The sequence below is a fragment of the Mixophyes fleayi genome, chromosome 1 (genome assembly GCF_038048845.1).
Source record: "Mixophyes fleayi isolate aMixFle1 chromosome 1, aMixFle1.hap1, whole genome shotgun sequence".
Classification (NCBI taxonomy): Eukaryota; Metazoa; Chordata; class Amphibia; order Anura; family Limnodynastidae; genus Mixophyes; species Mixophyes fleayi.
In genome coordinates, this window is record NC_134402.1 from 341,807,002 (window position 1) to 341,830,362 (window position 23,361).

The window sequence follows — 23,361 nt, forward strand, 5'->3', positions numbered from 1 at the left end:
TCCTTCCTAGCTAATAAGGTCTACTCCTGACGATAGTAAGCTCTTAACCCAAATCGAAGGGGGGCGCCAATCCATCCCTTATTCATCCACACATTTTATCTTTGTACCCGGTTATCCCCCGAGGAGTGGTTGCTCTGGGGAATTCACTGAAACTCTTCTCCCCCTCCTTGCTATTTCTTTTCTCCTCCCTCCTCTCTTCATTCCCCCTTTCTTCTTTCTTTCCCTAAGTAAACAAGCAAATAGATATGTTGAATTTTATAATAAATATATAAAAAAAAAAAAAAAAAAAGGATTGCAGAGCATTGGGTGAGGGGAAGAGTGGGATTTACTTCTCGCTAGGGCTTAAGTTCAATGAATATTGGTTCATCGCATTGTACTGTGCTGTTTTTTGCTCTTCCCTCTTCATCTTTTTTTTTTGTGGTTGTTATATCTGCAATGCTTTCAAAAATAAAGAGTTTAAAAAAAAAAAAACAGAGTCAAAATGTAAATTAAATTCATAAAGAGAGTACATAAAGGACAAAAAAAGCAGTAAAAAACAATTAAAGAGACCAACTAAGTATACAGAGCAGAATGAACAATCAGACAGAAAAAGCAGCATGAAGCAGTTTTATCTCAAACTCCCATATAGTGAGGAATCTGACTGTGAAGGAAGATCAGCATTATTGAAAGTATGGCAATGTAAGTATTATGTAATATTGTAGCTTAGTCATACACACAGCAGACTGAAAAATGGCAGCAAGAGTTACAGTGGAGGAAACTCAGCTGGGAGAGATTTCTTCCAGTGCTTCTCAGTGTCAAATAGTTACCTTAAGTCTTCACCGTTTATACTAAAACCACTGACCGCAATATGTTACTGCATTATACCATACAGTTAAAGAATGGTAAACCTTATTCAGAATTTTTACGTGGGAGGACCAAAACCACATAGATTAATAGCGTCCTATTATTAAAATGAAATTTACAGAAAAGGGGTGTCTCATAACGGTGGTTCAAAGAGCCATGAAAATGTTTAAGAAACATAATTAGGATCACCAAGGCCCCCTTTTGTCCAAACTTCCCTTCAATGTCCCATAAAACTGAACACTGGGCTACCATGTTACTTGATAAGAACAGCAGCAGCGGGATCAGAGAGGTGTATAGAAAAATTGCACTATTTGAGATTACTTAGTTACTACTGATCCTATCGCTAATTACAGAAAACAACCATGCCACTTTTAAAATAGGAAGGGCAATAACCTTTGAATTTTTGCAACTTTATTATTACTTGATGTCTTGAAATAGGGATGCTGTGAATCAATTTATTTACATACTATTTATCAACTATAACCCTCCATCCATAGGTTCCCTTCCGTAAAGTTTCCAGAACTTCTTACACCCACTTCTTGCACTGAACCATGTCCCTCCATCCCCGTGTCTACTCACATACATGCTTCCCTCTTACAAGCTCTATATTATTACAACATACTTTATTCCGAGGGCAAATCCTTGGATGACTTCTCCAGCATTTGGCCCTGTGAAGTGTAGACCTAGAATTCTCTGCTGTGGTTCCTTGAGACAAATCATCTGTAGGAAATTAACAGAGAATGTAATAAAACACAATTTAACATTGCACTGATTATTCTTCCCAATATAGGCTCATACAGTGTGAAATGTACTGGCATTGATGTTACACCATAAGAAGTTACAAAAGAACAGAATGTCCAATGCGAATACCGGACACAAATTCTTTTTTTTGACCGAGTTGTGTTCCTTTTGTAATATGTTGGCTATTCCCACTCACACATATACACAATATAATGCACGCGGAGAGTGTTATTTTTTAATTATAGTATTTCTTCTTGGCTGAAGCAATCATGGTTAGAGAGAGGTTAAGTGTATCAATCGACAGTTACTTAAAACCGCTGATTCTCCATGGTGTGCCATCACCTTTTTTAACAGCAAGTTTATTAAAGGCAAAACCCGATGCCGTTAATTAAAGTGCAGTTTTAAAAAATTAAGGTAAACCGCTGAGAACTGTCTGTCTGTCTACTTCTTCTGTCTCTCCCTTCCCTCTAGAATGTAAGCTCTCCTGGCCAGGGTACACTCTACCCTTTGTCTCCTCTCTGTCGGCTCCACCTGTATGTCCCTGTTACATTGTGCGCTGCATATGGTATTTACTATGTTAGCACCGTGTATTGTTGTAGTTGTTTTATGTCAATGTGAACCTAGGTATTATCTGGTTTATGTATTATAATTGTATATATTTGTTTTGTATTGATGTTGTCTTGTTGTATGGCGTAGAGCAGTGGTCAGGGAATAGGTGTAAATTACCCCAAATGTGGTAAAAAAGAAATTCCTTTCGGTAATGCTGCCGATTCACATGCTGTCAGTTGGATTGTAGACCCCTTTAAATGTGAAATTGCTGTTGTACCAGAAGATCATCAAGGGTTGGCAGAGGCACTTCTTGAGCTTCTATGCAATAATGAAGCACGTATTGCATTTGAAAACAAAGCAGATCTGTCAAATTTTTGGATGACAACAGCTGCAAAGGCATTCAAAATAAGGAGGTAGTCAAAAAGTTGCTGCCTTTTGCAACAACCTACCTTTGTGAACAAGGATTTTCCACTCTAACGAACATAAAAAAAAAGCAGAGAAATCGATTGGATGCTGAAGAATGTATCCAATTTGCTCTGACATCAAAATGCCCCAATATTGATGTTCTTGTATCAAAAATGAAGCAACATCATTTCTCCAAAACCTGAAGTTTTGAAGTTGAAGCTTTCAAAGAAATTTTGAATAGATTCAATAAAATTTTGAATTCAAATAATTAATAATATATGATTTCCTTTCTTTCAAATCAAGGGGGTAACGTCGGTGTATCTAAATATATTTAAAAGTAAAAAGGTAAAAAAGTCGCCTGACCCCTGTCGTAGAGGAATCTGTGGCATCTTATAAACGGTGATGATGATGATGTAAAACCACCAGACATGTGGCAGACCTGAAGACAAGGCAAACATATAGATCTGACTGTGTATAGCTAGCTTTGGATGCTTTTACCTTAATATAACATTGAGAGGAATCTCTTGTAGCCACTGTGAATTCCAAAGGTTTGTAAAATGCATGAAATACCTAAAGTAAAAAAAAAGTATGACAAACAGATTTCACTTCATGTGTTTTATAATGTGGATGGATTAAACAATTCAAGTAATATATCATACACAAAATATAGTTAAGACTTGCTAGGCTCCAACATAATGCAGAGAAAGAATGCATGAACTACATATAAAAAGCATCATCAGTTATTGTTGGGGTATCGCATGCAATAATTTGGAAGAAAATGACAAGAACAAAGCTATGACCTTAAGGGAAAGGACATTTCTGTAAGAAGTAGAAGAAGTAAGTGACATAAAGCAAAGCATATTTTCCAAAGTGAGCAGTAACTATAATGCATTCCTAAAATGATAACTGATAGACAATATTTAAGAGATATACCATTGACATAGAGTAGGGTAAAAAAAAGTATTTCATCACTCTTCACTTAACCTGAAATTTTGAACATGAAAACCACATTAGATGAGCTTTGTACTTTAAAGGTAATTCCAAAGTGATCGGGCCATTTCTGGTTCATTGAGAAAATAAGACTCTGCAGGAATTAGCCTGTGGATAATTGTGAGTGCAGTGCAGCTACAGGCAGCATAATTCCCCCACCAACCTTTTGTACTGTGTCCTCTACAGTTTGCCTGGGGTTCTGGACAGACCTGGTTAGTCTCATCTTAGTTGTCGAGAAAAAAAAAAAACACACACACAGCCCCTGCAGCTATAGCTCAGTCACAGACTGTATCCATGTGTCAATCATACAGTTGAAGGTGGAGGGCTGGATAGATGACATTTTTGTCATATGTAACCACGCAGGTGGTGTTAACACACTTAAAGATTAATGAGCGATTCATAAGTGGAAAAAATGATAATAGCAGCACTGGCAGTATATATTCCCGTAAACGCAGTCAGCTGCTGAATCCTGGGACATTTATCCTCAACATCTGCTATGATACATCGCAAGATAGAATTTCAGGGCAGAGGAGTGATGCTTAGTTGTTGGTCTTTTTACACAAAGTTGCTTGTGACACTCCAGAAATGTCACAATTCCCAGCTAAATTTGCTCTAGTCTTTTACCATCTTTACCGAGATTAACATTTTTTTAAGGTCATACTAACCTCACCTCATCACTGATGTACTGTATACTAAGGACTGAAATAAGACCAAAATAAAAGTAGACTACAAAAGTGGAAACCATAAATGAACACTTTCTATATTAACACTTCATCAAAATGACTTATATTTGAGCATATTTACTCATCTTAGAGGAAGGCAACATGTGGCTCTCCCGCTGTGGTGGACCTTACAATCCTAGTAGGACGAGGCTGGAACATGCAGTCAGCTTAATTTAACAATTCACTTTGTATCAGTCTCCCTAATGTCTTTTCCCACTGATTTTATTAAAAAGGACAGGACAGATTCAACTGTCATTAAAGACATTTATTTAGATTATTAGAGGTTTTAATGGCAATAAATGAAACAGCGTCAACATATAATAATCTAAAGTAAAAAGGGAAAAAGAAAAGAAGAAAATGTGTGAAAGAAATTATCTCAGATTATTATTTGCTGTCTTGTTGTGGATGCCACTATCAGAAAATATGGCTTTTGTTCAAGCAAAGGTAACGTTTGTCAAACAGTATGCATAATTGTTGGACATGCAAAGGGGGAACATGAATGCCAGGCATCTAAAGGTACGTAAGGATTTACTAAGTGTGTAAGTGAATGTAGGTCAAGCATGGCCATATAAACTTTCTCAATCTATTTACCCATTGTTAGAGCACCATAAAAGTGGGAAGCAGAGGTGGGCTGTTCTGGGTACATGAAGCAGTTTTATTGACCACATGTTCTTTGTTTTTCACTTTATTTTGTGCACTCAATTCGTAGGCCACACAGGCAGAGGAGGAGACTGTCAAGAGTACATACAAGACTAATAATAAAGAAGACAGTTTGCAATTGGGGTCTATAAAGAGCACACAAATAAATACCTCAATGGCATCCTCCCCATGGAAACCGATGGCATCTTCTTCAGTCAGACCAACACAGCCATATTCCAGAGGAGTGAAGACTGTAGTGGGAACCTGCAATAACAGATTGTAGAAATAGGTCAAGGTTCGCGCCAGCTGCAATATGCGCAAAACAATTGGTGGATATGACAGGAAACTCACAGACTTATACAATCATAAAAAGTAAGCAAAATGGCCATGCCCACCCACTACCAAACTTAGGGCACTGGGGATGGTTGGTCTAACTCTGCAACATAAATTTTATGCACTGAATGCTGTGTGTGATATTATACTTTGTGCCACTACCAATATTTCATTAAATTTCAGTTTTAAAAATACATGTAAATATATTTTGCTCTTTAGTTAAGTTTCCACATACTTTTTATTTGTAATTATTTATTTATAAGGGGCCATAGATTCTGTAGCACGAGACAATCGTAGAAATACAGACAGCATATAACTAATACAATAGGCAAAATCACAAATAAATGAGGCAATTACTCATGTGCAGCACAAATGAGTGTGAGTACAAGTGTTGGGACTCCCACAGAATACAGCAAGAGACATGACAGGACACATGAGGGTGATGGACAGTGGGCACACATGAGACAATAACTAGAGAGGACCCTGCCCGTGAAAGCTTACCTTCCAGAGGGAGGGGTGGTGAGAGACAGTAGGACCTACTGGGATAAAATGGAGACAACAGACAAAGGGAGAGGAGGTGATGGACAAGAGGTGTTAAAATAGGAAAGCAGGAAAAGGTGAGTTTTGAGGAATCATTTGAAGGATTGTAGATTGGGGTTGAGTCGGGTAAGGAGTTCCAATGGTGGTGAGCAGCATGGGAGAAGTCTTGGAGGCAAGAGTGGGAGGAGGTAATGAGAAGTGAAGAGAGGTGTAGGTCAGAGGCAGAGACAAGGTCAGAGATGTATGGGGGATATAAGCTTATTAGGGCTTTGTAAGAGAGGGTAAGGAACTTGAACTAAATTCTGAAAGGAATGAGGAGACAATGAAGGGATTTAGGGAGAGGAGCAGCATAAGTAAGGAAGGTCAGTGAGGATAAATAGGTAAAGAACTGTTTCAAATTACAGATACCCCACTATGAGAGAAGTCATTTTCTATTGAACATCTCATTTGCAGATATGGCTCTAAAATGAAGTAATTCACAAACAGAGCATCATAAAAAGAAAAAGCGCACATGTTTGCGCACACACAGACATACAGAAACATTTCTTGTTTTTTTCTAAAAAATCTCTAAACTACACAAGAATAAAATGCAAGGCTATAATAAGTAATAATTTAATACATCATCATGATTATAATTATTATTTGGTATTGAAACAGGTGAATAAACATATATACATAATTTAAATGATGGCAATAATATTGTATATATAGAGTTCTATAACTTTCTAGTACAACACAAACATCAAATAAGAACAATTTTTCATGCAAAAGTAGAGATGAGCGGGCTCGGATATCTGAAATCCGAGCCCACCCGAAGGTTGCTGATCCGAGCCGGATCAAAGACAGATCCGGGTATTCCCGCCAATTGCAAAACTGAAACCGAGGCTCTGAGTCATAATCCCGCTGTCGGATCTCGCGATACTCGTATTCTATAAATTCTAGTCGCCGCCATCTTCACTCGGGCATTGATCAGGGTAGAGGGAGGTTGTGTTAGCTGGTCCTCTGTCCTGCTATATCTCGTGCTGTGCTGTTCAGTTCTGTGCTCTGTGTCCTGTGCTCTGTCCTTCTGAGTTCAGTGGTGCTGCTGGGTCCTGTGCTGTGTCCTGTTCAGTCCAGTGGTGCTGTGTCCTGTGCTCTGTCCTTCTAAGGGCATTGTTATTTCCCCAATATTCCCAAGTTATAAAAAAATGTAAAAAAAGTTATAAAAAAAAAAAAAAAAAATTATAAAAAAAGAATATCCAAAAACAATCCTGCAGTATAAGTCCATTGGTACTGCAATATTACAAAGTTCACTGATTCTGCAGTATAAGTCCAGTGGTACTGCAATATTACAAAGTTCACTGATTCTGCAGTATAAGTCCATTGGTACTGCTATATTACAAAGTTCACTGATTCAGCAGTATAAGTCCAGTGGTACTGCTATATTACAAAGTTCACTGATTCTGCAGTATAAGTCCATTGGTACTGCTATATTACAAAGTTCACTGATTCAGCAGTATAATTCCAGTGGTACTGCTATATTACAAAGTTCACTGATTCAGCAGTATAATTCCAGTGGTACTGCTATATTACAAAGTTCACTGATTCAGCAGTATAAGTCCAGTGGTACTGCTATATTACAAAGTTCACTGATTCAGCAGTATAATTCCAGTGGTACTGCTATATTACAAAGTTCACTGATTCAGCAGTATAAGTCCAGTGGTACTGCTATATTACAAAGTTCACTGATTCAGCAGTATAAGTCCAGTGGTACTGCTATATTACAAAGTTCACTGATTCTGCAGTATAAGTCCATTGGTACTGCTATATTACAAAGTTCACTGATTCAGCAGTATAATTCCAGTGGTACTGCTATATTACAAAGTTCACTGATTCAGCAGTATAAGTCCAGTGGTACTGCTATATTACAAAGTTCACTGATTCAGCAGTATAAGTCCAGTGGTACTCTCCTGTGCCGCATATAATTTTTAAATGCTTTGCCGAGTGTGTGTGGCTTAGGGGTACGCTCTCTTGTGCTACATATAATGGAAAACAAAAATTTGGAGGATAAAGTAGGGAAAGATCAAGACCCACTTCCTCCTAATGCTGAAGCTGCTGCCACTAGTCATGACATAGACGATGAAATGCCATCAACGTCGTCTGGCAAGCCCGATGCCCAATCTCCTAGTACAGGGCATGTAAAATCCAAAAAGCCCAAGTTCGACGCTGTCTGTCTTTCACATACTTGATGGGATCTCAATGATGAATGCTCTGTACCATGGTCGTCTAAAACAAGAGTTATTGACGTGCTATAACTACTGTAGTTTTTATAAATTATAAACACTACACTTGAAAGTTGGAGGAGGTATTGTGGCCCCGGTACCAAATTGGGTACCGGGGCCACTCCACTATGCAGTCCAGATAGAGGCGTATCAGATATGAAACAACGTTGACTGTTGCTGCCAAATCATAAATTAATGAAAATGACCTATCATCGTCAAAAACAAGAGGTATTGACACGCTCGAACTACACCCTGTATATGCTGCAGAGGATGTAGGAGCAGGCAGCTGTGCAGTGGAATTCAGACCATTTGAAGGTGCAGGTATTGTGGCCCCGGTACCACTGCACTATGCAGTCCAGAAAGCTACCTCGGTGAAACGTTTTGGACTAAAAACAATATTGTGGGGGGGCGTGGCCTGGACAAGCATGGAGTAGCACGTACTGTTACAAGCTCTCCAGCCTGAATATCCTGATATCTCCTGTATAGCGACTAAAATCGACTAAAAACTGCTTACCGAGTGTGGGAAGTGAACCCTGAAGCCCTACAGATAAAAACGGGTCCACGCGATCCTTGTCTGACTCTGCTGGGTCTCTGGACCCCTCGGCAGCGTCTCCGCGATTTGCGGCCTAGCCGCGCCTTTGCAGCCTCGGCTGTTATTTCCTTTGCTCGCCTGAGTGACCTGACTTCCGGTTTTCGGAGGTCAACTTCCGGTCGGCGGTGGGAGCCTGATCGCCGGAGAGAGGGGGACACAGCCTTGAGCTTCCGCTGCAATATATCTGCATCAAAGGCCCTAGAGAACGAGGTGCATTTACACATAAGGCCTGCCAGCACATTGCCACGGGGAACCTCTGTTTAAAGTGGTAAGGAGAGGGGGCGGGGCTTAGCGGCAGCATCCAGAGGCACAGCAGACAGGGAAGGACTCGCTCCACACCTCCCGACATTCACCTGGATGGAAACATTATATGCTCCGGGCGCCATATTGCCTTCTGGCTGTATCCAAGTAAGTCACTGCTTAAGAGCTACAAAGCAGCTTGTGCACAATCTGTTTACACTGGAGACATAGATGTGTTAAGCTATTATCTGAACCTGCATACTACCAGGAGCTGTTTGGACTTTTAAAGCCTCCTACTGTTACTGTGACTGCTTTACTTATACTATCTGGTGGAGGGTGATTACAGCTGGCGGCCATCTACCAAGTCCTGGGGGGGTCGGGCTGTATAGTCTGCTGGCAGTATAACCCTGAAGCACAACTGTCTTGTTGGGTCTGGCCCTGATTCTCGGCCATATACAAGTTCATAGGAGAAATACTACCCACTTTGCTGTGTAAAACCATGGGGAAGCATGGTCAATCCACTGCTGCGGGAAAACTGGAACATTTTGCCCGATCCTCCACGAGTGTTACTGGCTCAGGTGAAACATCACAATCTGCTCCCCCTCCTTTGTCAGCACCGCAGGATGAGCAGGAGGTCACATTACAGCAGGTTCTACAGGCCATCGGGGCGTCTGAGAAGCGGGTGACTGATAAAATTGCAGAAGTACAGGTGGATGTATCTCTTCTCCGGCAGGATGTACAGAAGATTAGGGAGAGAGTGGGCGAGGTAGAGGCCCGTGTGTCCACGCTTGAGGATGGTTCTGCTCCGGTTGGGGGTCGGTTGGAGGGTCTGGAGTCCCAGGCCTCGTTTTTCAGGCAAAAGCTCACGGATATCGAGGGGCGCCTACGCCGCAGCAACATTCGTGTAGTGGGGCTACCTGAGAAGGTGGAGGGCACTGCTCCAGAATCTTTCCTGGAAAAATGGTTAATCCAATTATTTGGCGCAGATCCGTTCACAGCCCAATTTGCAGTGGAGCGAGCACACCGCATTCCAACTCAGGCACCTCCGCCTGGAGCTCCTCCGCGGACATTTATAGCCAAATTCCTGCACTATCGTGATCGAGATGCTGTACTACGCCTAGCTAGGCAGAAAGGCCCAGTGGAATATAATGGTCAACGAGTAGCAATGTATCCTGACTTTGCTCTAGATGTTCAAAAAAATAGGGCCCAGTTTATCCCGGTGAAGAGAAGATTGCGTGACTTACAGATCCCATATGCCATGATCTTCCCTGCTAGACTGCGTGTGGTCTCAGAGGGTCGCACATCCTTCTTTGATACACCGCGTGAGGCTGCTACCTGGCTGGATCGTCTGGCTGCTGGAGGACGCTGAAACGGGATGTCAGATGAGCAGTTTAGCATCCCTCTACTTTGTCCTTGGGACACTCTGGTGCTGAGTTACATTATGCAATATGTATTGTGTTCTTCTTGGTACTTGCTACGCTCATTAAGGTTTAAAATGTGTTGATGAGAAAGAAAGTTGCTCTAAGGCTCATATATGAGGTAACGGGCTGGAGAGCCCATGGCTTTAAGGCCTATTCTGGTCTCAGTTTGCCCCCCCTTATTTTCCATTTGTTTCTTTTCTTTGTCCTTGTACTCTATTTTTGTTTACCCTCCTTGTTGGCGGGCGGCCTGTCTTGTTGAGCTCGGGCTGTTTTGCACAGTGCGGGCTTGACGGGTGGCTGTGTGCTGGCTTGTTGGGCATCCTAAGTTAATTACTGTTCGGGTCTGAGGTATACTTTAGTTGGGTGGAGTATACAGGGTGGGGGTAGGGGTTTAGTGTTAAGGTTACTAATTTAGTTTGAGTGCAGTTATGTGTTCGCAAAAATATGACCAATGCTTTTGTAAGACTACATCTATACTTGATTATGTATGCTCTGCGGGGTTGTGGGATACGGGGCAGTGGGTCTCGGGGGAAATGTTACAAGATTTTATGCTTTATGTATGTGTTCTGGTACATCTGACAGGGAGCTGAGAATCCTCTCCTGGAATGTTCGAGGTTTAAATAACAGTGTAAAGCGCTCCCTTGTTATACGTCAAATTAGGAAAAATGATCCTGACATAATTTGTTTATTGGAGACCCATCTGCATGGTGAAAGAACACTCTCCCTTAAAAAGTCATGGGTAGGTGGTGCGTACCACTCCACACACACAACTCATTCTCGAGGGGTTACTGTATTGGTTCATAAGCGCCTTAGTTTCACCCTGGAAAAAATACAGGTGGATCCAATAGGGAGATTTGTTTTAATGAAATCTGTCATTAATTGGGTTCCGGTGCTCCTTCTTGTGGTGTATATACCCCCTCCATATAATAGTGAAGTTTTAAAAAAATGTGGTGAGTTTATGGCAATGTCTCCAGAGATTCCTACCATATGTATAGGGGACTTTAACAATGTGATGAATAAATCTTTAGATAGATGGCGGGAACAAAATCTTGCAGTTAGTGACTCTGTGTCGGCCTTTGCTGCCCTGGTAGGGGAGTTGGGCTTGGTTGATGTCTGGCGCTTAAGATATCCAGAAGAGGTGCAATTCTCCTGTTTTTCTACATCATACAATGCATTTTCTAGGATTGATATGGCTTTGTTGTCGCATTCTCTGGTGCCGGCGGTACGGGGGGTGGAATACAAGGCTAGAGGAATTTCTGATCACTCGCCTCTTCTTCTGAATATTGACTTTGCTATTGTTAGAGGTCAGTCCTTTTGGAAGTTGAACCCCTTCTGGCTCTCCTTGATGGGTACAGGGGCAACATTGGTGGCTCAGTGGGAAGGGTTTTTCATGGATAACTCTGGTACAGCACGACCCCCTATGGTATGGGACACTTTTAAAGCTTTTCTGAGGGGGACATTAATTGCTAGTGTGGCGGAAATAAAAAAGTCGTCTAGGCATAAAGAAAAAGAATTGGAGGACACATGCAAATTACTAGAAAGGCAATATATAAATTGTAGGACTGAGGCCTCAAGATGTGTTTGGCAGGTGGCTCAGAGGGAGTGGGTAAACTATGTGTTTGATAAATCTAAACGTAAGTTTCTTTTCTCTAAACATGTGCAGTATGCTGAGGGAGACAGAAATGGCAGTTTCTTGGCATACCTGGCAAGGGTTGAGAGGGCTAATGCGGCTGTTCCAGTTATTTGTGATGAAAGTGGGGCTAAGAAATTCCTGATGCCTGATATTGTTGAGGTTTTTTACAAATATTACGCTACTACATATAAGTCACAGGTTCAATATGATTTGGCCACCTTACAAGTATACTTAGATGCTATTATTCTTCCCACACTCTCTGCGGCTAGTAGGGAGTATTTGGACTCTCCTTTTACTGAAGAAGAGATTGATATGGCCATTATGTCATTCCCTAATGGAAAGGCGCCTGGAATAGATGGCATACCCATTGAAGTATATAAAAAACATTGATCCTTTTTTGTAGCTAAATTGTTGGGAACACTCGGCGAGCTGTGCGGGGCCAACGCCCTCTCCCCCTCCATGATGGAGGCAGTGGTGGTGGTGATACCTAAATCAGGTAAAGATCCATTGTACCCAGAGTCATATCGCCCGATCTCACTCCTGACGTGTGATGTAAAGATCTTGGCTAAACTGCTGGCACTGAGGCTAAATAGGGTGGTGTTGGAATTGATTCACCCGGATCAGACTGGGTTCATGCCGGGCAAATCCACATCTATTAACCTTAGGAGGTTATATACCCTCCTACAGGTGCGGTCGCCTCCTGAGGAGAGTGAAGTGGTGGTATCCCTCGACGCGGCTAAGGCGTTCGACTCGGTGGAGTGGCTGTACCTGTGGGAGGTGTTGTCCCGTTTCGGGGTGGGTTCCAACTTCATAAAATGGGTTAAGTTACTTTATTCACATCCTGTAGCTCGGGTATGTGTAAATGGCCACCTCTCCCAGCCATTTAAATTGGAAAGAGGCACTAGACAGGGATGCCCACTGTCTCCTGCTTTGTTCGCACTAGCAATAGAACCACTGGCCTGCCTTATTCGTAATAATAAAGATATTAAGGGACTTCAATCAGAGCATAGGGAAGATAAGGTGGCGTTATACGCTGATGATATGCTGCTGTTCCTTGCTGACCATAAAGAGTCTCTGGGTACTCTCCTGAGGGTGGTTGATTGTTTTGGGGTATTCTCTGGTCTGAAAATCAATTGGGATAAGTCCAGTGTGTTCCCAGTGGGTTGGAAATGTCCAATTACTCCACTAAAAGATCTCCAACTGAGGTGGACACCAAAATTTAAGTACCTGGGATTGTGGATCACTAACACCCCCTCAGAATTTATGGAACTAAATTTACAGCCTCAGGTTGAATATCTTAAATCAAAAATACATGTGTGGAGGAAGCTCCCTCTTTCTGTGTCTGGCAGGATAAACTTAATTAAGATGGTGGTGCAGCCAAGGTTTTTATATATACTTCAGCAATCACCTATATATATCCCACCCTCTTTCTTTCGCAGTGTTGACCGTTATTTGACCTCTCTGGTCTGGGGAGGGGGGAGGGCTAAGGTTAAGCTCAGCTCGCTGTGCAGGTCCAGGGCTGGTGGTGGTCTTGCGTTTCCAAATTTAAAATTGTACTATATTGCTTCTCAACTGACCCACCTCAAGGCATGGATTTCCGATCCGGGTTACCAGGATCTACACTGGATATTAGTTCATCAATTCAATGCCAATCATACGCCTTTGCAGGCACTGTTGTCCGGGAGGCTCGGCCCACAGGCTTCTCCGCTCCTGATTCAGGCAATTAAGATTTGGGCAGTCAGTAATAAAATGGTGGGATTCACAGATATAGATCCATGTACTCCTATTTGGGGGGCGAGGAGATTGAGGGAGTTGGACACAGTGGTGGGGTCCAGGCGGTGGTCCCGGTATGGTGTAGTGGCTGTAGGTCAACTGTATGAAGTAAATGTTCTTAAATCTTTTGAACAGTTGTCCAGGGAATTTTCTGTGCCTAGAACAATGTTCTTTTCCTACCTCCAACTGAGACATGCCATGTACACACAATTCAAAGGGGAGTCACCAGTGGTTGCCATAGCCCCACTGAGAAAGCAGTTACAGGCTTTGAGCAACAGGGGTCTGATTTCATGTATGTACTCCTGTCTTTTGTATGAATCCACTGTAAATGACTTGAATGACCTGAGAAATCAATGGGAAATAGATATTGGTCCCTTAACAGACAAAGAATGGGGGATGGTCACGGATAGCACTAGTGGCTACACAGCATCATTAAAATTCCAGCAAATACAGGTGTTCATTTTGCATAGGGCCTACTTGACTCCTATTAGGCTGGCTAAGTTCCGCCCTGATAGCACTTCTAAATGTCCAAAATGTAGTTCGGAAAATGGCAATTTCTGGCATCTCATTTGGGAATGTCCCTGTATACAAAACTTCTGGCGAAGAGTCATACGATGTGTTCAAAAAACGGGAATGGAAGTCCCACTTAGGTCATCGGCCACTTGTTTATTTGGGCTCCGTCTGAAGGGAAAGGTCAACAAGCTGACAAAAATTTATATTTCCCAGTTGTTTATGGTGGCTAAGGTTAGCATAGCCCGCTTATGGTTAGCCTCGACGAGCCCCACAATTAAGAGCTGGAAAATCCTGGTCATGGGCAGCACAGTGGCCTAGTGGTTAGCACATCTGCCTCACAGCACTGGGGTCATGAGTTCGATTCCCGACCATGGCCTTATCTGTGTGGAGTTTGTATGTTCTCCCTGTGTTTGCGTGGGTTTCCTCCGGGTGCTCCGGTTTCCTCCCACACTCCAAAAACATACTGGTAGGTTAATTGGCTGCAATCAAAAATTGACCCCAGTCTCTGTCTGTCTCCCTCTCTGTCTGTCTTTGTGTGAGTGTGTGTATATATTAGGGAATTTAGACTGTAAGCTCCAATGGGGCAGGGACTGATGTGAATGAGTTCTCTGTACAGCGCTGCGGAATTAGTGGCGCTATATAAATAAATGATGATGATGATGATGATGATGGTAAATGCCACTATAGGGCATGAAAGATTTGTTTACACGAGCAGGCAGGCACTGCCAAAGTTTGAGAATATATGGTACAGGTGGGTGGAGTCTCCATTTTATTTTGTATCCTCTAGTCATGATGTCCCGAATACATGAGGGTCTGGTTCCCCTGGATTACATAATAACAATAATAAAGTTGATAACAAAAAGCAGAGCCCCGCCTCTGCAGAGTACGTATGCAAGAGTATTTACGATGTATATTCCTAATTAAGTATTGTACAAATGTTATCATTATGCGATACTGGTGTCTTACAATTTAACCAATATTTTATATTCAATATTGACATATTTGCGACTGTATTTTCTTTCTTCTGTATTTGTTTATTTTTTTGTTTTGTTGTTGGTATGTATGTACCTTGAAAATTTCCAATAAAAAAATACTGGATTTAAAAAAAAAAAAAAACAATATTGTGAGGTGTGAGGTGTTCAGAATAGACTGGGAATTAGTGGAAATGATTGTTATTGAATGTTATTGAGGTTAATAATAACGTAGGAGTGAAAATAAACCAAAGAACTTGATTTTAACACTTTTTATGTTTTTTTCAAAATAAATCCGAATCCAAAACACAAAACACGAGACACCAAAAGTGGCCAGTGCACATCCCTACCCTATGCAAAAGATGAGTTAGGATGTAAATAATCCAAAACCATCAAACTACTTACACTGTCATAATCCATCAATTCTGTAGATTTATTGAACAAGCGTCGAGCCAAAAGCTTTCCGGCAGCAATGGCTGTTGGTGTCAGCTCCGGGCGACTCTGAAAAATGTAATGTAGAAAACATTTACAAATGATCTTCTAGCAAAATACACTGCAGAACTGTCAGATCTGATTTCCAAACCATATTATTTCACTGTGTGCATGACAACAAGGCATGCATCAGTGTGCCCTTCTGTGCCTCAATAAAATGGAATGAATATATATATATATATATATATATATATATATATATATATATATATATATATATATATATATATATATCTCTCTCTCTCTCTCTCTTTATATATATATATATATATTTAGAGCTAGAGTACCCCAGCTTGCCCTGCAATGTACACAATGTTATGTGTAATTATTATAATATCATTGCAGCAGGAAGTACACACAGTGTCCTGGCATTTCAACATCCTGGAGATTGAGGTCGCAGATAACAGCCTGGGGGTATATTTACTAAACTGCGGGTTTGAAAAAGTGGAGATGTTGCCTATAGCAACCAATCAGATTCTAGTTATCATTCATTTAGTACATTCTACAAAATGACAGCTAGAATCTGATTGGTTGCTATAGGCAACATCTCCACTTTTAAAAACCCGCAGTTTAGTACATAAACCCCCAAGAAAGAGAATAGGTGTGAAAACATACTAGTAAATATGGCATTCTTATTCAGAACAATGGAAATTCAACATCTGAACATCTGTGTTGTTTGGCCAACCACTTCTATAAGGGTGCCCCCCCGCCCACATCAGGGGAAACTGCTTTGACTGATATTGATTCACTCTGCTAGTGGCTGAATTGAATATATATTAAATCCTCATGGATATTCAGACATATTTCAGACTATACAAAGCTCAGTAATAGAATTTTACAAAGCAGTGCCAGGGGTTCATGTAACCTAATTACATACCAATGAAAAATAGAACATCTCCAGGGATAATGATAACAAATGAATGACATATTGACTGTTAAATAAACAGAAATGTCTGGTTCTCACAATAAAACTAATATACACAACTATCAAAGAGCATCTTTCAAAATAACTGCACGTTGAAATGATATGCCGAGCAGAATAGACTACAACCTTTCAGGAGTACAGTGGAAGCTGAAATCTCATAATACATAATAAGAGTAGTTACAGGTGAGATACTGAGTTACAGATTATCACATGTTAATTTGAAATGAGCATCTATGATTTGTTTAGCAATCATATATCAGGACATGTAAAAATCTTGTGTTTACATGGAAGTGTTGTACTGTAATTTAGATACAATATTTCATTCCCAGTTATGGGGATATTGATATTTATACATTTTTAATTAATTTATTTTTCCATTTCTTAACATAACGACCCCTCACAAGAATAATTTTATGTCTGTAAAGTTTTAACGGTTTCATCAAAGGTATCTACAGACTTCTCAATGGAAAGAGACAAATATGTATCCATGATAATATAAGCCTGCCGTGCCGTTTTCTGTTGATGCAAAGATTTCACCATGACAAAGGTATAGATCTTGATCTTGTTCCTGTCTATAGATGCTGTGGTCTAGTCCGGATGCAACACCTACAGGTAGCAAGTGGGATCCCAGAATTTGATGTTGGGTGTGCAACTCTTGTAAACTACATCTTCAAAACAATGGCAAGTTGGTCCTTGGGGTTACAGAATAACGGTTAAGTGACACTTAGGTGACCACCAGAAAAAGGCTGAGCACCACTGGTTTAATTACAACTAAAGACATGGTGTATGAGCCTGATATTAGTTAGTACGATAGATAAAATAGTACCTCAGTGATGTCCCCGATAGCAAATATGTTCGGGACTGATGTTGTTTCTGAAGCATCAACAATGATCTTCCCTGTGTCTGGTTTAATATTAACACCCACCTTCTCCAAATTCAGATACTTTGTTTCAGGGGCACGACCTGGGAGAAAAGGAAAATTTTATGAAAAATTAAGTTTAATGTTATAACAAATAACAAAAGTTGCAATGAAATGCATGGATCACAAGAAGGATACAAGAAATAGATCAATGTTGTCCAAGCAGAAAACAAAGAGAGTCCTACAGATTATAACGCTTGTATCCCTTTAGATTACATGCATAATTGGTATATTAAAATCAAATAAAAAAGTACTAATATATGAATTTAAAAGTGAAACTAAACAGGCAGAAAAAAATGTGTATGATGAACAGTATTTTTTTGCCTGTCCGTGAATGGCAGAATCGGTCGGTTTACTCAGAAAATGATTTAGAGGTTGATGCATGCATACTGTCACATTTCTGTGAGAGTCCATCCCACATTCCTAATCACAATCTTTAATAAATAAAAAGCCCTGTTAGCAGTAATATGTTGCAGCACAATTTGACCTATTTTACCAGTTTACATTATCAAATGATAGGTCATCAAAGCAAAGCATTTCATTTGATACATTTTTCTTTCATGTCATTAAATACCCTCTTTTTCAAAATTACTTTAATGGCAAATTACATATAGGGATAACTTCATAGACATACATTTGAACCTGTCAGTTCATAAATGTTTGATAGATCTAAAATAATTCCCCCATCACTGGGTTTACAGATCAGAATAAAGTAACAATGTATATGTTTCAAATGTACTAGATATAATATCTGTTTCTTGAATGGAGGTTTAAAAAAAGCAAAAGAAAACAAAAAGGCAAAAAGAGATGGAGTTAAAAGACAAACTTATGGCAGTAATGTAAGTCTGCTAACTAGCTAGCTATCTGCTAACCAATTAAGCAGGACACTGTGTGTGAAATGTGATAGTGTGTAATGAGGTATGTGTAGTGCATGGCATGGTAAATCATTTGGAATATATATTTACCATATAGCTCCTGCCTCTAATGTGCAGAGCCGTACCTGGCCGCAGGACTAACGTGCAGAGCCGTACCTGGCCGCAGGACTTACGTGCAGGGCAGTACCTGGCCGCAGGGTCGTACCTGGCCGCAGGACTAACGCGCGGGGCCGTACCTGGCCGCAGGACTAACGCGCGGGGCCGTACCTGGCCGCAGGACTAACGCGCGGGGCCGTACCTGGCCGCAGGACTAACGCGCGGGGCCGTACCTGGCCGCAGGACTAACGCGCGGGGCCGTACCTGGCCGCAGGACTAACGCGCGGGGCCGTACCTGGCCGCAGGGTCGTACCTGGCCGCAGGACTAACGCGCGGGGCCGTACCTGGCCGCAGGGTCGTACCTGGCCGCAGGACTAACGCGCGGGGCCGTACCTGGCCGCAGGACTAACGCGCGGGGCCGTACCTGGCCGCAGGGTCGTACCTGGCCGAAGGACTAACGTGCGGGGCCGTACCTGGCCGCAGGACTAACGTGCGGGGCTGTACCTGGCCACAGGACTAACGTGCGGGGCCGTACCTGGATGCAGGACTAATATTCACAAAAAAATATCTGGTGCCAAAAATGTGACGAGTCATATCTGGAGCGAAACCTAATGCGCAGAGTGATAAATAATGCCAAAATGAATGTGCAAAGGCATATCTGGTGCCAAGATAAATATGCAAAGCCATATTTAGTGGCAAAACTAATGCGCTTAGCTATAACTGGTACTAAGACTGTTTAGCAGAGTAGTATCAGTTGCCAAATATACATATCTGCTGTGCTGACCTCTCTCTGCTTCCTGCAAAACTGATTTGTTGGGCCCAGAAGAGAGAGGATTAGGGAGCGGAGGGATTGAATCGGCAAGTGCTGCCGGTAACATTTTTCTCATTCGCTCAAACCATCCACAGCTGTGTGCTGGGACGTTTAGAATGGGAAGCATATCCCTCTGTGGATGGTTTTAATTCCACCCCCCACCCCCTCATCACACAAACCATTCAGTTTGTGGCTATATTTGTTTTAAAGTTCGGTTAGTGCACGGTGCAAAGGTGCCTATGGTTTTCTAGGCCGGCCTCTCATGTTACTAAAGAGTGAGTAAACTCTTCAAACATGGAGCTTTACAATAAATATTTTCATTTTCCGGGTATAGTTCCTCTAGCAGGTGAACCAACTCCAATGAATAAAGTATAACAACATTGAAAAATATAACATTTTGGAATGATTCTGAGATAGAACAGAGGCAGGTGACAGAAAGGAAGTAAAGAGAGGTTAGTATATTAAAACCTTCTATGCTCCTGATTCCAGGATTCATAAATGTATCTCCTAAGGAGGGACACTGGATAATAATGGTACTTTCTGTACAATAATGGAACAATGCATGACATGGAATATAGCATAAGCATGCAAAGCACTCTATAGACGAAACGTCTTGTTAGTAATAATGAAAGCATTGGTGCTTTGGTGATGTGTAATCAAGGAGGTAAAGTATTTAAACTGGATTAAGTCAATTATAATGAAAGGGCCTGTTTATTTGTGAACTACAATGAGGTCCCGGGTAGCCTGCCAAAGGAGGCGGGTGGAAACCCAAGGGATGTGCCCAGAAGATATCAGATGAACAAAAACAAGGTAATCTGGTAGGCAAAATGATTAAAAAGGATCATTGTTCATAGTTTCTCTCTTGAGCTTTTCACCTCCACAGCAAACTCAGAAGTATGTACTTCTTCACTTCAATGCTTAACATGCTCCGGATATTCATTCAAACTGGAGGTATAAAAAAAAGGAGTATTTACTTGGCAGAAAAACCTGTCCTTTGATGTAAAGGCCAGGCAGATTTGGAGCAAACAAGTGGAAAAACATGGCATGTCGAAGCTTACAGAAATACATCAATAACAGAAATGATTCAATAATTTCCTACATCTGTTAGGAATGCAGAACCCTCACACCTTCCTTCTTCCCACTGAACATAACAATGCCACCTCTGCTTGCCTTGCTATGGACTCCTGCATATACATTTCATCTGCTAAAACCAACACTTCCTTTGGGAGCTCTGACTCAAGTTGTCGGCACTTGGTTATCTGTCTGTCTTTCCTCCTGTCATCCCCTAGGGATGGAGATCTGCTGTTCCCTCTCTGCCCGTTGTTCTCCAGGCTGATGCTATCAAGCAGTAAAAATAATAAACCTCCAGGACCTTATCTTGGCTCGGATGTGAAACAACTTCCTACCGTTGTAGCTCTTTGTGTATTGAGAGTTTAGGTCTGGATGTTCTGCAAATGGATAGTTAATAGGGTTTCCCTGCTTCCCTCTCTTCCTGCTTGCGTGGAGCCAAAAGCCAGCTTAGCACGCAAAGGCAGGGATGAACTCCATTCAGTGTACAACCACCAAGCCCAGTTTGCTTTGACAAAAACAACAGCTGAGGTTATCAAAGCCACAGTACTTAAGTTTTTTCCGATTTACTGTCTCCACCTGTGAGCAGTCTGCTTTAATCGCAAAAAGCCACATAAAAAACATACTCTTGAACACTGCTCTATTTGCACTCTCTGCCTTCCTAGGCCATTCTCCTGGACATATCAAAGTGCAATTAAAACATTACACCAAGGCTAGATTTTAACTGGCAGCCGGCCATTCTGGCTCAAGTTCCTCAACTAGGATTACATTTGGCAATCAGAGTTTGTATCAGATTTGTTAGCATTTGGTAAATGAGACCCCAAAGCCGTTAGTCAAGTTGTTAAGGTTTTAAAAAGCTCCAACATTTTCACATGCAAAGCTTAATCCCCTGACTCCTCAGTCTGGCTTTTTTTCCACCTCTTGTAAATCAATTTTTCCCCAAGATCTAGAGGTTCAGTCTCTGTAAACTCGTGGACCAGACGCCAGAAAACCACTTGGCTGTTTCAGACAAGTTTAATATATTGTTTTCTTTCTAAACCCCTTCAGTGCTGTGGGGTGTGGAAGGGTTTGCTGTTTTTTGTTTTTTTTTAAGAACAGCACAATCCAGAGACAGAAATATGGAACCAATATTCAAATCCCAACAATAAGATCAGGATCACTTAAAAATAAAGAAAGTCAACACAGATGCTTTCAATCAGTTTATAATTTATAACTTTAGGACTGCACCCTAAAAGAGTAAGACAGAATGATTACACACTCAGTCCAGAAGAGAGAAGAGCACACAAGGATTCTATCTGCGCAATTAAATGATTTAAACAATTAAGAAACACATGCAAACAAAAAAACATTGAAAAACAGTAACAAAAATACAAACCAAGAAAAACACACACACAAACACAAATTAAAAACACAAAGGGAGTCTCCCTCCCCTTCACCTTGAGCCTTATTTGAATCCCCCGGGGATTCTCTTACTAATATCTCTATGAAGGTCTGCATGATTGAATTCTGCAATGAATTTTCTTTGATTGTTTTTTTTTTTTTTTGCTCATTCTCTAGTCTTTTTTATTTTTATATGCTATGAATATTTAAATGTTGAAATACACATTGAGCAACCACCCTTTCCTCCCCGATGTGTGGGGATCCCCTCGTTTGATTCCTCTTATTTTCTGTATCCCCCAATTTACCTGCAAATATTTCTCAATAAATGTTATTGATTGATGGGGGGAAAAAAAACACACAAAGGGAGCTCTGCTATCTGGAAGGCAAAAAAAGTAGAAAGCTGAATTTAATTTCATTCTCAGTGTTGTAAATATATATTCATTACAATGTATCAGAAAAATATTATTTTTCTGATACATTTTTTTCAAAACATTTTTAAATAATTTTATATGATGGAAAGGTACAGGAGAATAGCTATAGGAAATATTTTTTAAAATGCATACACATCTGCAGATACCCTCTTCATAGAGTGCTGACAACCCAAAATAAAAAAAAACCTAAATGTAATAACAAGAAATCATAATGCAACCAGAAAGATAGCTAGAGACAAGGCTATTATTGCTACATCTGCTTTTCAGGGAATGGACTACATCAAATATATATATATATATATATATATATATATATATATATATATATCTCAAGAAGACAGTCAAGACGCACATGGTACTACTTTTAGTCAGCAAACCTGTTATTATTGAAGCTAAACAAAGCAACAGAATGCCCATACAGTTATATAAATCCCTCATGCAGTAGAAGTGGGTGAAAATGCCAAGAGTGAATGACACAGGCCTTCAAGCAATGTCATATTAAGTATTTTACAGAAGAGCAGTGACAGGTGGCATGGCGGTCTTGCCATTGACTTGCTCTGACATCACACAGTATTACCACGATCTCACTCCTGTAAGATGACCATACAATAAATATATGCAGTGGGCTGGACGGAATAGGACAACTGGTGACATCCTGTCTAAAGTGCAAAAAATAAAAGGTGTAGCAGTACCAAATTCTGTTGTTGCAGAGTCGTTTTAGACCCATCCTTAGATGATTTATGATACTAATTTGTTATATTATTTATACCTAGTTACTGTAGGAAACATTGCTACTTGACTTAGCAGAAATTCTACACTTTTTCTCATTAGATAGAAGTCCTTTCAGTCAGTTTTATAGCGTTATATTGGCACAGTATATAACGCACATCCTGGCTCCATAAGATTGTGGACAGAACAGTGAGGTACACAGAAGTCAGTATTCACAGAATATCCATTCGGACGTTAATGATGCCAAGGACTCCTCCAAATGTTATTATATTTGTAAAGCAAAATGTATTACCAAGGTAAAGCACATTTTAACAAAAGGTATTTCACAAATTTTTCAGCATGGATACTTTGTTTGGGCCACTTTTCACACAGACACTACTGTGATAAACTTCACACATTGAAAATGTATCACTTAAATATGATTTGAAAAAGTAAAATGTGTTTTCATTTCTACACTTAACATTTCTCT

General features: G+C 40.7%; 2 protein-coding genes across 5 annotated transcripts in view; both read right to left on the reverse strand.

Moving 5' to 3' along the window:
• Positions 1–23,361, reverse strand: part of TXNRD2 (thioredoxin reductase 2) — an 89,925-nt gene that overhangs the window by 16,358 nt on the left and 50,206 nt on the right. For all 4 annotated transcript variants that reach the window (XR_012693370.1, XM_075216672.1, XM_075216661.1 and 1 more), the window contains 5 exons: positions 17,410–17,546; positions 15,572–15,667; positions 5,061–5,153; positions 3,037–3,108; positions 1,466–1,563 (listed from right to left, as the gene is read on the reverse strand). Coding sequence is in view for 3 of the 4 variants with exons in the window: in XM_075216672.1 (XP_075072773.1) it covers positions 1,466–1,563; positions 3,037–3,108; positions 5,061–5,153; positions 15,572–15,667; positions 17,410–17,546 (496 nt within the window). In the remaining variant the exon portion in view is untranslated. The remainder of the gene's footprint in view (positions 1–1,465; positions 1,564–3,036; positions 3,109–5,060; positions 5,154–15,571; positions 15,668–17,409; positions 17,547–23,361) is intronic.
• Positions 1–23,361, reverse strand: part of ARVCF (ARVCF delta catenin family member) — an 803,654-nt gene that overhangs the window by 2,049 nt on the left and 778,244 nt on the right. The gene's annotated exons all lie outside the window — the stretch shown is intronic.